At 43.9% G+C, this 18486-nt stretch overlaps 1 protein-coding gene across 1 annotated transcript; it reads left to right on the top strand.

Annotated features, from left to right (window-relative positions):
- Positions 1–15412: 15412 nt before the first annotated feature.
- Positions 15413–17955, top strand: LOC136522677 (uncharacterized). Its single transcript, XM_066516489.1, has 4 exons — positions 15413–15616; positions 15716–15799; positions 15934–16062; positions 17472–17955. Exons 3-4 carry the CDS (start codon positions 15940–15942, stop codon positions 17697–17699), a joined length of 351 nt encoding a protein of 116 aa, XP_066372586.1. The 5' UTR covers positions 15413–15616; positions 15716–15799; positions 15934–15939; the 3' UTR covers positions 17700–17955.
- The last annotated feature ends 531 nt before the right edge of the window (positions 17956–18486 follow it).

Here is an 18486-nt window from a genome sequence, read left to right as displayed (position 1 = left end):
CTATGACTCTAGTATAAGTTAGTTATCGATTCTTGCCTAGTTCAAGTATGGTTGCATCGATCCAGTCAACCCCCACTGCATGAACTAGATCAAGGTCAAGTTATCGGCTCTACCTTAGAATGACAGTCGTTGGTAGATTTATTAAGTTACCGATATTGCTTATTGCTTTCATTATTTATCTAATTACAACAATATCAATCTGCCCGATTAGGATTGATCTAGATCGGCCTTATATCTTGTTTAGCCTATCGTTTGCTAAATCTAAATTGTTCTAATCTACACTTTAAACGATGAGTTATGTTTTATCGGCTGTTTTATATCAATCCTGATCGTGCATAGCGTGCGGTTAAGGCGTGTTGCGTCTTGAGTAGATTTATTGGCTAGCAAGAACCGTTCCATGGCCCATTATCATGGCCTGTGTGATTCTGCCTCACACCCCACTGTTAGTATCGTGGAGTGGGGACCGTTATTTAATAGATCTATTCCTAATAAGGCATGACTTTAGCTGTGCGTTATACCTAAATCGGTTGTTTTAGCCGATATCGAGTGCTTTCATGAACAGTTCGCATCACGAGATCATTGAAGTAAAGATAGGTCGAAAGATATGTTAGCCCCATGATCCTGCATGATTCTGCCTCATGCCCCACTGATATTAGTAATGAGTTAGGGTCATCGAGTCTATCGTTATTTCTACGGCCTGCATGATTCTATCTCATGCCCCACTGGTCATAGTGATAGATGAGATCTAACATGTTCATTAGATTTATCTTTATTAAACGGTTAAATGGTGTTGAATTGTTTCTTTATGTAAAAAGGGGTTCGGTTACTTGTAATCATTGGCTCAGCATAAACCGATCATTGTTGACATCCTATTGCCATTGATTAATATTTGTTCAAATAATGACATTTACCCTGAATGATAACCGATTCTTCTTATACATTTCAATGAGCTTTAACCAATTTATTCTCATGAATATGCTGGAATCGGCTGTTTAGTTGATATCCTTTCATATCAGCTCTCAGAGCCGCACATTCAGGATTGTCTGGCAACACTGGCAAGTTCCACCCTTAATTACTGATGAACTTTCTCTCCTTGTTAATTACAGGGTCAAATTGACTGGCACATCTCGGGAGAAGTGCACAGGATCGACCACCCCTACACTGAAGCTAGGTGAATCTACAGCTCCATCGAGCAAACCCTTCTGGCTTGCTGCGTGTGTCCTCGACATGAGATGAAAATTCTGTGTCAACATAAGCCATGCCTCTTCGTTGTCACAAGCTCTTAAGTACCACTTGTTTAACAAGAACATTTGCGTACCTAGAGATGACAAGGACTTAGGGTTGACAAGACTCCTGCCAAACTCATAGGTCCGATAAATATCAAAGTTGGTTGTTGGTATCGATCCTCCCCCAATGAGTTGTTGAGGTGTGAGGCCTATTGTGGCCATGAAGTCTTGGAGTGCCTCCCTATCAATTGGACCGCCTTGTGCATTTGTACAATCATCCTCAACCACTAGTGGGTTGATAGATTGCTTAGATTGCTGCCCGAGCTGTGCAACATCTTTCCCTACTCTCTTCGCTTTCAGCGACGCCTTATATGACTTGTCGAGAGAGCGTTCATAGTCCAATAATGGCGGGGGCTTATCTGCCTCATGCCACTTTTTCTCCACTTTATTGACTCTTTTCCTTAGTTCTCATTGAGCTATGTAGTGTGGCTTTGGTGGGTTTTTCTGAAGTTCCAACCTCCTTGTTTTTTATTCTGCTAAACTTTTCCGCCAGTTATCCAAATCTTTTTGTGCCACCGCTTTTGATTCCTCTTTAGACTTCTCGTAAGGCAGCTTCTTCGAAGGGGGCTTTGTTTTATGATGGCTGGCTTTCTTCTTCACCGGGGACTTCACTAGGGGTGGGGGCCTCTTCTGGCTCTGCGGCACAGGAGGCGAAGACCGCCTTGGAGGAGATGGAGATGGATGCAGCCATGCCATGGAATGCATCATCATCATCCAGAGCATCATCATCATCTAGAGCACTCTGATGATCATCATGGGATGGAAGAACTAGACTCAGGTGGAGAGACCTGTGAGTACAAAAATGATTGGGAGTAAATGGTTATTACACAAGAAGCCAATAATTGAGAATGATTAATTATTGAAAAACTGTATCGTTCACTTTCATCCACACCTATCATGAGGTAGTTGAGGAGGAGGCGACGGTACTCTAGCTACCGCACTGGGAATAATGATGTAGTGCTTGCGCCATAAAATGAATGAATGCTCTGCTTGTCCTAGGGTCTCCTCCCCATCACCTCTAGGAAAGTCAAGAGCCACTTCTCTATAGCCTTTGATAACTCTATCCATTGAGATGCTACAATAGCCAGGTGGAATTGGATTCCCATGGCTTCTTGGTGTCTTGTCAGGAACCATAGGAGAAACAATACCATGCGCCACCAAGACTATGGCACCGGTATTCCCCATGGGAATGTGCAGCTCACATGGCATCAAAGGCACGGTGATGTCATCCACGGGTAAGTGCTACAATGCATCATCTTGATTTGGGAGCTCAGTGGAAGCGCAACTGCTTCTTAGCTGAGGGGGGCTAATGTTGACTCCATGCTCTAATATTGACTGCCTCTGGCTCAACTGTAGTGCCATTTGCTGTTTGATTTCCTCTTGCATTCTCGTGTCCATGTTTAGTTCTCGCTCCCGTGATTGAAGCACCACCTCCTCTAACCTACGGATCCGCTCTGCCTCCTCATCCTTCCTTCGCTGGCGGCTTCTATAGGTAGCAGCGTCCTTAGGGAAGCCATGCTACCATGAAATCAACCCTTTGCCTCGTGTTCACCCATGATGTTCAAGAGTTTGGAGGGCGTATGTCAGCTCATCCTTCTCTTGGTTGGGCACAAAGGCACCACTGGCAGAAGCATCCACAATATCAAAAAGTCTTTGTGTTGCTATTTTGATTTCCCCACCAACAACCGGCTCCCCAGTCTCTGGGTCCAGTGATCCCCCATGCAGGTGTTCAGGAGTTTGGAGGGCATACGTCTGCTCATCCTTCTCTCGGTTGGGCACAAAGGCACCACTGGCAGAAGCATCTACAATATCAAAAAGTCTTTCTACTGCTGTTCCGATTTCCCCACCAACAACTGACTCCCTAGTCTCTGGGTCCAGTGATCCCCCATGCAGGTGTTCAGGAGTTTGGAGGGCGTATGTCAGCTCATCCTTCTCTCAGTTGGGCACAAAGGCACCACTGGCAGAAGCATCTACAATATGAAAAAGTCTTTCTGCTGCTGTTCCGATTTCCCCACCAACAACCAGCTCCCCAGTCTCTAGGTCTAGTGATCCCCCATGCGCGAAAAACCAATTCTTGGAGCGTTTGGGCCATTCGATTGGAAATGGATGGATCCCTTTGGCAAGTATATCTGCTTTGATTCTTTGCCACTTTGGAATGGCACTCCTGTAGCCACCTAATCCCATTTTATGATGGTATACCTTCTGTCGTGCATTTTGTTGGCTCCTTCTCACCCATTCCTCACCCTCTTTCGAGGTCTTGTACCTCACAAATTCAGGCCAGTCGTCCCTCAACTTTTTGTACGGGCTATTTTGATTGAAATCTAGAGTCAGATCCTTCATGACAAATTCAATGTACAACTTCTTCTTCTAGGTCTAGAATTGTGTGGCCATCTTCTTGAGAGCCCAACTTTTAACTAGTTTTTTTAAATCTTCACCTGCTAGTAGATTGAAATAGGCAGTGACTGAATCCCAAAGAAGGTCCTTCTCTCGCTCAGAGACAAAACTGATCAGAGGATCATCCTTCTTCTTTTTTCCATTCACAGACGCTGATCGGGACCCTATGCCTAACAAGAACCCCACAGTGGTTTATGAACTTCTTTGCATTGTTTTTTGGCAGGAGTGGTTCACTGGTATTAGGATCGACTTCTGTGATTATGTAGTGGCCCTCCAACGGTTTTGTTGGGCCTCGTACACTTTTACTACTTTTCGTCGACGTCGTTGATCCAGATGGCTACGTACGTAGAAACACAAAGATTCAGTAATACATATATATATGAATTATTGGAACTATGTTTAATTTCATTTATATAAGAGATCCAAGATTAGTAACAAATATACCTCGACAGCATTTTGTTGCACAGAAAGTTCTTGCTCATCTTCAAAATTCAGTAAGTATTGAGAGCCATCATCGAACTCTGGGTCGGCCTCGTTCTGGTTGGGGCCATATTGAGTGTCGACATTGATAATGTTCATCATGTTCTCATTCTTTTCGTAGTCATCTTGTGGCTCGGCCATCTTAATTACCACAACTATATATAAATGAAAACCATACACTAGTCATGCATATGCAAATGTAGCGAGTCAGTGGCTTAAACTTAAATAACTATATATGGACTTCAGGGGTTAATATTTATGCAGAGCTTGATCTGGTTAGGGTTTGCGCCTTGGTTAGGGTTTGGAGTGGATTCATGTCACAGTAATTATGAAGATTCAAATTTAAATATATATAACTATAGAATTCAGGGTTATTATTTACGCCTTCGTTAGGGTTTGGAGCGGCGCTAGGCCAGGTTAGGGTTTGGAGCGGAGCTCAGGATATTAGGATATATATCAACATTGGTGTATATAAATATGTGGAAATTCATGTCACACTAACGTCAATATATCAAAATTCAGATATGTATATATATGTACCGAAAAATTCATAGCACTAATAAAATCAATCCTTTTAACTATGAAGATTTAAATATATTTCTTCAATATTATTTTCTACAACTATATTTTTTAATTTTCTACAATTTTTCTATATATATATTATAGTACACTACAATAATTCTATCTATTTTTTATGCCAAAAAAAATATGCACATCACACACACACTCACTCACTTACTCTCATCACACACATAGTTTACTGATCATGACTCATGCACATGTACAATATGATCATCATTATATCACACACATATATACACTATATGCTCACCCACTCTTGCGAGGACGAGGAAGGTCTCTAGATGCCGACGTACGGTGCGCGCGGACGACGGTGGCGAGGTCGGTGGGTGACGAGCGAGGCGAGGCCGACGTGGGGTGATGAAGCGAGGCTGGCACGGGGTGACGTGAGGTGAGGCTGGTGGTGTGACGAGTGAGGATGGCACGAAGATGAGGTGGTGCTCGACCATCGAAGAGATGATGCAGACGAGGACGACACACTCATGCGGGGGGGGGGACGATGAGCGTGTGGCGAGGCGCACATGCGCGTGGAGCCATGGACGAATTGCGCACACATGATGAGGTGGTGTTGGAGGTGATGACAAGGATGAGGCGCTCTGATGAGGATGAGGGACAAGCGGTGAGGCGCGTGCGTGTGCCGCCGGTTGGCCGGGGAGACAAGGCTCGCCCTTGCGCGTGCTGCTGGGGATGAAGCGTGGGCGTGACGAGGCGGTGCTGGCGACAGGCGCGTGGAGCTGGCGATGATGAGAATGAGGATCTACGATGGTGGTAAGTATTATGATGTACGACGGCGGCGGCGAGGATCCAGATTAGATCTAGGCGAGGGCAAAGACGATAGCGACGGATCTGGATCTGAGCGCCGTGCATGCACAGGAGAGGCATGAGCCGGGCCACTAGCAAAGACGGTTAGAGAGGTGCACGGGTGGAGGCAGTGGTGCTGGAGGCGATGAGGAGCGGCGGCGGTGCAGTGGCTCTCGGGCAAAGAACGAGATGATGGAGGGGGAGAAGAGAGGAGGCGGTATATAGGGGGGACCATTAGTCCTGGGTGAAGCCACGGCCCAGGACTAAAGGTCCTTTAGTCCTGGGTGATGGTTAGAACTAGGACTAAAGGTCTGACCTTTAGTCCCGGGTGCAGCCATGGCCTGGGAGTAAAGGAGATTTTGGCGGCCACGAAAACACAGCCCATCTTTAGTCCAGGGTGGTTGATCCACCCAGGAGTAAAGGTGGGTTGCAGTTTGGCTTCTTGTCTGTTTCCAGATGTTTTTCCTTTTTTATATATTGCTTTTATATAAATGTGCAGAGAGTTGTTAATTGCCTAGTAAATAAAATATTAGCCAAAAAATTACAAAAAATTATGGATCTGGTTTTGCATTATTATACACAAGAAAAATCTATAACCTAAACTCTTTTGTTTTACTGTATAAATATTTAACATAGTGTAAATAATAATCATGATTTCTACCATGCAAAAATGTACTACTTAATTAAAATCATTAAAACTATTGCTTTTTGATAGGAAATAAGTTTTTATATCTTATTAACGTTGATCATTTGGTTTTTCATCACACATTCTCCACAGGATATCCACCGTCAAGCAGAAAATTCATTTAATCCATAGAAAATATGAAAAAATGACAGAAAAATCTGAAGTCACAATTATTACATAATAGGTCTAATTCATCACCATATCATGTGGGAACAACAATGAACTTCTTCTTGATGTATGTCCCTTGGTTATGATCGCGCCACAACCATTGAGTGTCCTCATTATTTCATAGGAAGCCTGGGTCACTGTTTACTATGAAGGGTGGAATTCCATCATTCTTTTTATAATCTTCTGACATGTCAGACATGTCCTCGATTCCCATGATGTTTCTTTTCCCTAAAACAACTATGTGGCACTTTGGCTCATTGTCTGAGTCGTTGTTGTTGTTTTTCCCTTTCTTTGGTTTGGTAGACATGTCCTTCACATAGAACACCCGATTCACATCCTTGGCTAAGACGAATGGTTCATCTCTGTACCCAAGATTGTTGAGATCCACTGTTGTCATTCCGTACTGATGGTCCACTGTTACCCCACCTCTGGTCACCTTCATCCATTGGCACCGAAACAAAGGCACCTTAAAATAAGGTCCATAGTCTAGTTCCCATATCTCCTCTATGCGGCCATAATATGTTTCCTTATTCCCATTTGGGTCTATGGCATCTTTGCAGACACCATTGTTTTGGTTGGTGCTCCTTTTATATTGGGCTATCATGTAAAATATATTGTCACTTATCTCATACCCTTTGAATATCAGGATATGCCAAGATGGTTCCCTAGACAACAAGTATAGTTGCTCATCCAGACTCTTGTCACCCTGACATCATTTTTGCAACCAACCGCTGAAAGTTTTCATGTACCAACACGTAATCCAGGCTTCAGTCGTCCTCGGGAATTCAGATCGTACAATGTCCTTGTGTACCTCGATATACGGATCCACCAAGGAGGAGTTTTATAGAACTATGTAGTGTGCTTTACGGAAATAATCATCCTCCTTGCTAATATATGCTTTCTTCCCCAGTGTTCTCTTTCCACTTAGTCTCCCCTCGTACCATTATAACACCTCTTTCTCCGTGTTTAGTCCAACAAATATAGTTTGGCATGAAACTCGACGTAAACGGGTGTTCGTGAAGGATCCTTGAGCAAGAATAATCCTTCTCATTCTTACATCGAACACATGGGCAGCACATGAAACCATTCCATGTGTTTGCCTTGGCCACATTTAAGAATTCAGGCACGCCCCTAAAGAACTATGGGGAGCGGCGGTCCGCGTTGTACATCCATTGCCGGTTCATCTGCATTACATGACGTACACCACATCAAAAACTTGTAATAACCCATATTATACAACATGCATGATTAATAATTTAATAGTTAATTAAAAGATCCAAAATATCCATCAATCAACATGATTAATTAATATCATATACCACACAACTGTTTCACATACTCTCGAACATTAATTTATTAAAGCCTTAATACAATGTAGACAATCTCAAATAGCACTAAACAAACTAAACCTACAATGCACTTCAGCAAAATAAGGATTTCGTGATCAATTCCAAATAAAATAGACAGATCATTCTTCTACTGGTTCATTGCCTCATCATATAAAGGTGCACTCTCATTAATCGCCTCAGTCGCCTTTGCATGAGATTTTTGGACGTGCTCAACATACTCTTCCTCCTAGTACCAACCGTCATATGACCCAGTGCCATCCCACTAAAATTACAACAACAAATCAAGAACTTTAATCAAAATCATCACAAAAAATGGATACAAAACATGAAAAAATAACTCACTTCGCGATCCGGACACGTGTAGAAGATACACCCTTGGTTGGGACCCTTCTTCACCCTGTACTCCCTCATAGTCTTCTGCCCACACTTGCCGCACGCAATGAGAAGGAGGTCCAGCCTTAGTTGCTTAGGGACCCCATGTGAGGCCGAGGACCCAGAAGTAGTCACCATCTACAACTCTCTATACTCATTTTAATCAACTACTATAAATTTCTCATTTTGTGAACCATGAAATTAAATGAGCTATATACTAAAAACACCTTATATTTACCTATTTCTAAACCATGAAATGAGACAATGAAATGTGCATACTAGTTTTGATGAGTACTATAAGATTCCTTAATCTACATATGCAAACTATCAAGTGATTTTGAGCTCAAATGGCATATAAATAAAAAATATCCACCATTATTCCCAATCTAGAAAACCAAAATTTTTCTCTATTTCTAGACCATGAAATGAGGCAATGAAAGGTGCATACTAGTTTTGATGAACTACTATAAGCTTCCTTCATCTTCATATTCAAACTATCAAGTGATTTCGAGCTCAAATGGTAAATAAATAAAAAAAGTCCACTATCATTCCAATCTAAAAAAACACAAATTTCTCTATTTGTAGACCACAAAATGAGCCATGCTAGTGATGAAACATGGGAGGATGAAGTTGGTAACCTTTAGAACCGAAGAATGGAAGGAAGAATGATGTCTTCACCAATCCCGCAAGCATGAACTCCTTCCATGAGCAAGAACAGAGAGCAGGTAGAGAGCTTGAAATGGCTCAGGCTGGGGGAGGAAGAATGAGAAAGTATACATCCCAGGACATGTAGTCTCGGTTTATGAAATAAACCTAGACTACTGGTAGAATTCTAGTCCCGGTTGGAGCCACCAACAGGGATTAAAGGTTTAGTCACGGTTGGTTGCTCCAACCGGGACTAGAGGGTGACCTTTAGTCCTGGTTTGAGCCACCAACTTAGACTAAGGGTCCCCTCCTGCAAAAGCTATGGCTCTAGCCGTTGGACAGGGGACTTTAGTCACGGCTGGTAGCTCCAACCGGGACTAATCCTGTCTTTAGTCCCGGGCTCAAATATGGCCGAGACTAAAGGCTAGAACCAAAAGTCTATTCTCTACTAGTGTAGGTGACACTTATTCGCAAAGGTGTGCTTAAGAGGCATGCCTCTATAAATCGATTTATAGAGGTGACATTGGCCGTCACCTCTGGAAATGGTTCATTTATAGAGACCATTTGGCAGAAGGCGATAACCAATGTCACCTCTATAGATCCAAAATCACTATCTTTGTAAATGGTTGGTGTGGTGGCGCTAGTTTTTCTAATTTCATTGTAAGAAAGGTAGCGGTGCAAAGTGAATTGAAATCAAATAATATATGAGAGGGAGATTTAAAAATTTAAATGATGCAATGCACTAAAAAATTAGCCTAATTACTTACTCACAATTCACTTTTTCTCATCCACCTCATGCAGTTCACATCAACGAAGGCGAGCCCATATGAAAGGTCCTAATGGCTAGAGGGGGATGAATAGCCTATTAAAAATTCTACAACAACACTAAGACAAGTGATTAGTAAATAAGATGGCGAAGCGAGTTTTGTGCTAGCACTACACTTGTGTTACAAGCCACCTAACAAATTCTAATTTCTATGATATCTAGTGTATCACACAATGGCTAGGTCACTAATTCTACCACTAGAGAGTAGCCTAAACAAATAATTCAACTAATTATTTCTATGCTTCACTAGAGAGCTACTCTACTAGCTAAGCTATCTCTACATAGGATATCTCTACAAATGTAAATGCAAGAGAGGTAGAGGGATCAATACCGAGCCAGGCAAGCAAAAAATCAATCACAATGAATACCAATTGACACAATAATTTTTCACCGAGGTTCACTTGCTTGCCGGCAAGCTACATCCCTGTTGTAGCGATTCATCCACTTGGAGGTTCACGCGCTAATAGGCATCATACACCTAACCTACAACCGGGTGCCGCACAACCAACACAAGATGGGGATCCACAAGCTATGAGCTATCCACTAGAGTACCTTTTAGCTCTCCACCGGGGAAAAGTCAAGAACACCTCACAATCACAACGATCGGAACTTCCTCTGCTCGATGATCCTCGCCGCACCAAGCCGTCTAGATGGCGGCAACCACCATGAGTAACAAGTGAATCCCACAGCAAAACACAATCACCAAGTGCCTCTAGATGCAATCACTCAAAGCAATGCACTTGGATGGTCTCAAATCTCACCAAATGATGAATCAATCAAGCAAGATGAGTCAGAGAGGAATGGCTAGGCTCACTAGGGTGTGTTCTCAATAGAAATGACCAAGAGGGTGAGCCCAAGCCGGCCAAACGGTATTTATAGACCCTCCAACGAAATAGAGCCGTTAGGTCTAAAGAGGATCCCCCTGCGCACTGATTGGACGAGCCGGTCGGGATGACCGGACACGCTAGGTCCAGCGTCTGGTCGTGGGATAGCAGCCATGTGTCCCCCATGTTTGACCTCTGCTACTCGATCCCAACAGTCAGGAATAGTCGCGCCAACGATTAAGTGGTGATCGAACTCAGTCGAAGATGACCGGATGCGCCATCCCTATGTCTGATTGCATGTGCCCGCAAGCGCCCCAGCCAATGACTTGATGCGCCAAAGACTTGACCTGACGCTCCACACTCAGCGCCCGATCACTTCCAGTAAGCACCTAGAGAGGGTTTTTTGCGACCTGATGCGTCCGGTCACACATGACTTAATGAGCCAGCGTCCGATCCTCTCTGGCCTCGCTCCGCCACGCCATGTCAGCAGTGATCGAATGTGGGAATAGTGTCCCACCCACGTCTGGTCCTCTCCAACCGTCAGTGTCCGGTCATTGACCGAGAGCGTGACCTTCTTCACCACGATGACCGGACATGCCTATGTAGGGTCTGGTACAAAGTCTGGTCATCTCGAGACACCTCCTCTGCTTCTCAAACTTCGCAACCCTTGCTCAAATGTGCTAACCACCAAGTGTATCACCAATGTGCATGTGAGCATTTTCAAGGGTGTTAGCACTCACTAGAATCTAAATGCATATGCAATGAGTTAGAACATCTAGTGGCACTTTGATAACCGCATTTCATGACAAGTTTCACCCCTCTTAATAGTATGGCTATCTATCCTAAATGTGATCACACTTACTAAGTGTCTTGATCATCAAAACAAAATGGCCCTATCAAATATACCCTTGCCTTGAGCCCATTTTATTTTTCTCTTTCTTCTTTTCCAAGTCCAGAGCTTGATCATCACCACATGTCCAACACCATTACCTTGGACTTCATCTTTGCTCCACCACTTGGCTTGAACCAACTTATCTCAATTTCATACTTAGAGCATAGGTTAGTACCTAGGGTTTCATCAATTCACTAAAACAAACTAGAGCTTTCACCATATGAATGGTGGAACGAGCCAAAATAAAACACGCATGTTGTATGGGCTGCGCCAGGTCATGCGCTCTCGAGCGTAAGCATGAGCACGTGTACATGGCACATTAAAGTTTGTGATCATGTAATGTGTCTACATCATTTTTTTTATAAATGTGTTGACATCTTTATTAACACAGTCATTGTACTAGTATTTTTTTAAGGAACTGCTAGTGCCTAGATGTCCCAATCGCATATCGATCCGTCGGACGGTACTGTGGCCGTGCCAACATGGAGGCCCGCACCGCCCGACCGCACGCAGGAACCGCTCACGCACCCTCCGCTTCCCATGCACATGCACGCGGGACCGTCTTCTCCCACTCGACGATGCGCTAGCAGTTGCGGTAGGTGGGTCCCATTGCCACATGTGCAACACCATATCTACTTTGTAACATTCAGATGAAATACTTGCAACATATGTTCAAAATAGCTGAAACACTTGCAACATAGGTCTGAAACACTTGCAAAACACTAGAAAAACTTGAAAACACGTGTGTAGCCATTGCAAAGCATATGCAACATCCAGATGAAACACTTGCAATATACATATGAAACACCTAAAACACTTGAAACATACGCTTGCAACATGCATGTATATGCAACATCCAAATCTACTCTTGCAACATCCACATAAAACACTTGCAACATGCGCAACATCTCGATCTACTCCTGCAACATCGATATAAAACACTTGCAACATACTTCTGAAACATCTGAAATACTTGAAACATACGCTTGCAACATACGCTTTCAGCGCAATGTCACCTTGCTGCTTGGATGAATAGAGGCTCGTCGTTGCGGAGCTCGACGGCGGCGTGTGGATCTTACGGCAACACTGAGCTCGTCGGTGCGGGAGCGGTGCGGCATCAGAATCTCCTCCCCTCGCCTACTTACTGGAGCATCCGTCGTGGAGCCTCGCCAACTCGGTGGAGCGGCCACGACGGGCGGATGTCGTGGTGCAGGCGGACGGCGCGATGGAGCGACTGCGGTCGGTTGAGTAGGGAAATGGCGCAGTAGAGAATTTTTTTGTTGAGAAAAGGGCGGTAGAGAGATGAGTTGGGGAGACCACAGGTCGATTGCTTGGGCCGATCCGCAGGCCCAGCAAGCAAGCAAGCGTCCTGATGGACGGGCACCCTGCCCCAGCGTTGCCGATTTTTTTAGGAATAATCGTGGTCATTATACTTTTTTTTTAGAATCAGTACAATCTTGGTCATTATACTGGTGGCTGATCATTTCTATGGAAACTTTGGGACGATGGGCCGGCAGCATTCCACATCCATCTCAGCTTCACCGGCCCAATTCAACCAGTCCAGCCTTGGTATGTGTAGCAGTAGACAGGCCATGTAAACCAAGAAGGCCTTGCCAAATTTTGGCCGATGAACCCACGCGTCGCTGTACAAGGAGCGTACGACTGCGCAACCCTGCTGGCTGGCGACTTACTATTGACCAATTGTAGCGTTTGAGGATGTCTGGCACTCTGGCGTCTAGCTGGCCTAGTACATCGTATTCAAAGCAGCCTCTGTTTTGCATCCTAGCTGCTGGAGTACAAAAAAAAAATGCGAGGACCAGTAGTAGTTGTGTCATTTTTTGTTTGCTGAGTAGATCTGCAAAGCTAATTGGTGAGAAATTTAATTATCTTCTCTAGCTCAACTAGTGCGTAGTCCATATATCCAACCACCTCAGCGCAGCACAGGGACACCTCATAATCCATGGGCGCGCCATGCTCCTCTAGGTAGCCAGGCCCGGCAGCGGCAGGTCAACTCGCCGGCCGGCCGGCGTGGCCGCGCTACCATGCTCGCCGTGCGACAGTGAGAACGGTGGTCGGCCATATCGTGCTCTTGCTCTCGGTAGCCACGTACGTCCCTGCCTTCTACTCTTCAATTCAAATGGTGAAACTTGTTCTATGTTTCGGCGTGACGTTGTTTTTCATATCCTTTTTTCTGTTGTCCACATCTTTCTTTGTTTTCCACCTTTCGCCTTGTATGTGCTTTTATTTCTTGCATGCTTTGGGCTAGCTACTAGATGTACTAGATATGATAGAGGTTTTCATAGTTGAGTTTTAGAAACTGATCGTCCTACTTCATCTGGTGGGGAGATGAGGCGGGGAGGTGTGGGTTTATATAGCTTTCTACTCAGGGGGCTTTTCCTAAGTAAAGTAGAACATGAAAGGAGAAGTAATTTGTAGCTAGCACTTGGACGAGAAATTGATCATTGACGAATCTCATCAGAAAGGAAGAAGAGACAGATTGAGGATTAATCAGTAATAGAGCGTGCAGAATTGCTGAGACGACCAGAGATAGATCTAAATCCAATGTCAACGCCTCAAACAACGGTGGGGTGTCGTGTCACGTGCAGCCCGTGCATTGCCTGTGGAGCGATAAAACAAACAAATGAACCCATCTCCAAAAGGCCCATCTTCAACGCCAAAAGCCCAGGCCCATCTTCACTACAGAGAAGCCCACGTGATACTTTAGGCAAAAAGCCCAGGCCCTCATATATACCATTGCGGCCTTGCGGGCTCCAGGCAGCCCGCCTTCTTCCTCTCCTGCACGGTGGTCAGCGGGGCCCCCGGCGTGAACCGAGGAAAGCGACAGACTAACCGTACCATGCATGGCTTGCTTTGTTATCTCGCGTGCTCTTCTTCTTTCTCAGTTTCTCTTGAGCAAACTGACGATTTCTTTCCTTCTTCCATTCTTGAAGCTAGCTAGCTAGATCGCCTCCGCGCATGCAGTTTCAGTCTTGAAAACTCAGAATTGCCATTCTTGAGGCTAGCTAGCAATATCGCCTCCGCGGGCAGTTTCAGTCTTCAAAGCTCGAAATTTCGAGGTTCCGAACTTGCGATCGATTTTGGAAATCCCGAGTCAAATCTCAGATACTCTGAAGCCTGCCTGTGTTTTGGTCAGCAACGACACTTGTATAGAGAAGAGATCTCACAGGACCTGTATGCATGTCTTGATGATTACAATCCCGAATTGAGAAGCCAAAATAAGCTAATGTACTTAGCTAGAGAAGACGAATGGAGGAAAGCGACAGACTAATTAACCATGCATGAAAAAAAAAACATATGTACGTGTACGTACTATAGTCTATAGCAATACACTAGTACGTACTAAAGCTTCTGTCGTGTAGTACAATGCATTTTAAGAATTTTAAGGTAAATTAAGAGAAAACATAAAAGACGTATTTTTCATTATTTTATTTCCTAATCGGACACTATCATCAATGTGGTTAATGGTGATTGGTTGATAAATAGAAAATATTTAATGCAAAATTAGTTTTTTTGTCCTTTAGAATGCATTATATTTGAGGATAAATTTTGAATGCTAAAATGCACTATATTACAGGACGGAGAGAGTATATTATTACTGCTTATTACATGCATATATAATAAGCAAGTACATGCGAGCATGTTAACTTAGCGACAATTCGATCGATGTATAATAAGGAAATAAACAAGCTAAAGTACAACGTGCTAGTTAATTAATTGATGAGTCGCTAACTAACCGCATCAGGAGAATTTCAGCAAAACGTTGAAAGGCAGTTCCACTCGCCGTCTCTACTACCCATTGAATGAATTATGATTGTGTTTTTGTTTTGTTTCAGATGAAGGAGCAGAGGCAATAAGCATGCCTGGTACGTATGTACGCACGGTGCAGCTGAAAGCTGGCTTGGCACGGACTCCTACAGGGAGAACAAACAACATGGGGATTGACCAATCGAACACGAAGACGCGCACAACAGTACCATTGCCGAAAGAAAAGACAGACGTGCAGGTCGATCCATGCGCAGGGCAGAAAGAATCGCGGCTGGCAGTGGCAACTACCGTGTCCCACAGTTAGTCCTACTGTCCTGCTGGTCAGCAGACCAGCACCGCGTCCGTCCCACAGCCTGCAAGATCGGGATCCCTAGCTGCTAGTATACTGCCGGCTGCACCTGCACATATACTAAGAATACTCTCCAGTTTGCCGGTGCTCACCCAAATTAATCCATCCATCTCCTCCGGCCTGATCTCTCCACTACGCGCCTGCGCTAGCTATTCTGGATTCGATCCATTTGGGTGTGTGGTGAGTTAGGATTGCTCTCCTCTCTTCCTCTCTCTCTTCCCTCTCCCGATCAGGAGTACCCTAATTAATTCGATCTGCTCCTGGTCGGCCAATCGGCAGAGAGAGCTGAAGAAGCTAGCTACGGGTTTTGGCGTTTCGCTGCGTACCACGCGTGATCGAGATCGATCGAGACGCCGACACAAGGTAAGACCGACGTCCCATCGATCCAGCATCTGAATTTTTCATACCAACTTAATTAGCTACATAAGACTTGCGCCGCCTTTTCCTTTCCTTTTATTCTTTTCTTCTGTTTGATTGATGGTGAGGTGGTGGAGTAGGCGGCCATGGACTTGGAGAAGGGGATCGAGACGGAGGCCGCCACCGGTGCTTCTGATGCTCAAATTCCGGTCATGGCCAGGGGAGAAGAAAAGGGGCTTCGGATTTCAGATCTGTGTGTCGTCCCATCGGTATGTACTCTCTCTCTCTCAGTTTTTTTTTTTTTTTTGTTTGGATTTGATAGTCCTGGATGGAAGCATGTAATATCACCGCTGGAAAACATGGTCTGTTTTATATGGGAAAAAAATTATCCTTGGTCTCCATTCATTAGAAAACATTAGTTGTTTCTTTCTTTCTTTTTCTCCTCGAGCCACTCTTGTAAAACTGGAGAAATGAAAATAAAGCAAGCCTTCTCTCTTCATTTTATCAATTCAATTCGATCATTTCGATAATTTTTTGGTAAATTGTTCGAGCTTAACAAGATCAGATTTGCATGCAATTCTTTGTTTTAGAAGTACATGAGCATGCTGGCTCGATTGTTTAGAGTACATGACCGTCAATTAGTAATCACCATCCCTTTATGTGTCATCACATGAGCATGTTAAATCTTGCATGTGATTTGATTTATTTATGAGATATACTACCTTGGTTAGACTAAAGGCTTTTCGTTTAGCATATATAGATAATCTTAATCCACTTTGCTGGTGGGGTTGCTGATCATCTTGTGCATGATATCATATCCGTCCAAAGGAAATTGATCATCTTGTAGTAGAAACTAGAAAGGATTAATCTCCCTCCACAACAAAAAATGATGATTTTTGTAACTCATCAGCTAGAGGGAATTATTGTTTTTTCACTATCAATGGTTGAACACCCTATAACAATGACTTTTCCTGTGCATATGCTAAACATCATTCAGGCATTGAGGTATGTGTGTGTGCGTGTGTGTGGTGTGTGTGGTGCAACTGCGTGCTTCAGTTAAATATATATGCGACCCGAACCATATATGGATCATTTTTTCACGGAAATCATCCTAGCGGGGATTATTAGTTCAAGCCACATTCTCTGCTTGTTAACAAGGATGTCATTTTGTGCTACATGAATAGAGCTGGTCTGGTGTGTGACAAAATACCTACTTTTAATTTGGAGGATCTGAATGAACATTCTTATGTAGTTTCCTAAAAAAAAAGGAACATTCTTATGTACAAAGGAATGCCTTTTTAGTTATGTGGACTTATTACTCTAAACAAACTTGAACTTTCAATTTCTCGAGTGAAAACAATAGGACACAACCCTTCCTGTAAAAATATATTGAAAAGAGAGTTTACATGTACAATAGGTGAGCAACAAATCAACCTACATATATAGAAGGAAAATTACATACGAATTTCGTTTTGGGTGATCCATATACTCCAATATGAAATTATGGGGAGATTTCCATTAAAAAAATGGTGCATTTACCTTTATTTTGAGGTATGAAAGGTCATATCGATATACAAGTCTATACTACATTAGTCCTTCCTATTATACATATAATTGCACCATGATAGCAAAAATGTCAGTTATAATATGTTTGCGTCTCTGCCATTTTTATAAGTAGGTTATTGATGGGGCTGTGCGCGTCGTCGTTGCTGCCAACATGAACCCTACTGGCAAGAAGAAGTGCCTCAGGTGCTGGCTCATGGTCACTGCCTCCGTGATCTTTCTGACCAACCATATGATCTACACTGCTCCAAAATACCAGATGACCCCCCTGGAGCTAATGGTCATCTTCACGGTGTTCATGTGTGCAATCTTCCATGTGTTTCGCACGATGAAGCAGATGTGATTGAGAGCGCTTCTGATCGCGTTCTTGCCTGGCCGGCACCGCAAGTCCAAAGTGCATGATGAACCAGACTCTGTGTGTGTGTGTAATAATAACTCCAGGATATGACGATTCGACTACTTGATGCCGTCCCAGGCACCTGGATCTTCAATTCGGTCGTTGTTTAATTATTTGCTTTAAACGTCCTACAGGCATTTTATTGGGGAGTACTTGGCAACGAGATAAATATGCTGTGATTCATCTGGTTTTGCTCAACACGGAGTTAAGGGCACATTCAACAGTTTAGACGGCTCTCGTCTACAAGCACGCAGGGGCGGATCCAGGGCCCGGGCTGCCTGGGCTGCAGCCCGGGGCGAGTCCATGTAGCCCCTGTAACATATGTGGTGTTTAGCTTAAAAAATTATGATCTTAATTAGATAAAAAGAGACCTAGGAAGCAAGATCAGACTGTTTTGAACGTGAATCAGCAGCTCAGCCCGGGGCGCAGCCCCGTTCTGGATCCGCCCCTGCAAGCACGGGTCATGTCACATAGAGATAGCAATACAGACAAATTATACAATGGGTTGTCTTTTAGGCTATCTGCAAGATAATTAATTCTTGTACAGACTCATAAATTAAGGTGATCAAAAATGGCTTGGGAGCACGAGCCCTCGTCGTACAACGGTGCTGGAGCGGGCGATATAGCTTGGGAGCACGAGCTCTCATCGTCTCTTCGCGAAGAGACGGCACACCCGTCTGTTTGCTGAGTCGAGGGGTTTTTTATAAAAATGACATCCCCCACACGGCAAAAA

The sequence above is a fragment of the Miscanthus floridulus genome, chromosome 18 (assembly GCF_019320115.1).
Source record: "Miscanthus floridulus cultivar M001 chromosome 18, ASM1932011v1, whole genome shotgun sequence".
Lineage (NCBI taxonomy): Eukaryota > Viridiplantae > Streptophyta > Magnoliopsida > Poales > Poaceae > Miscanthus > Miscanthus floridulus.
Note: the sequence above shows the minus strand (reverse complement) of the source record. Positions and strands in the feature narration are given on the sequence as shown.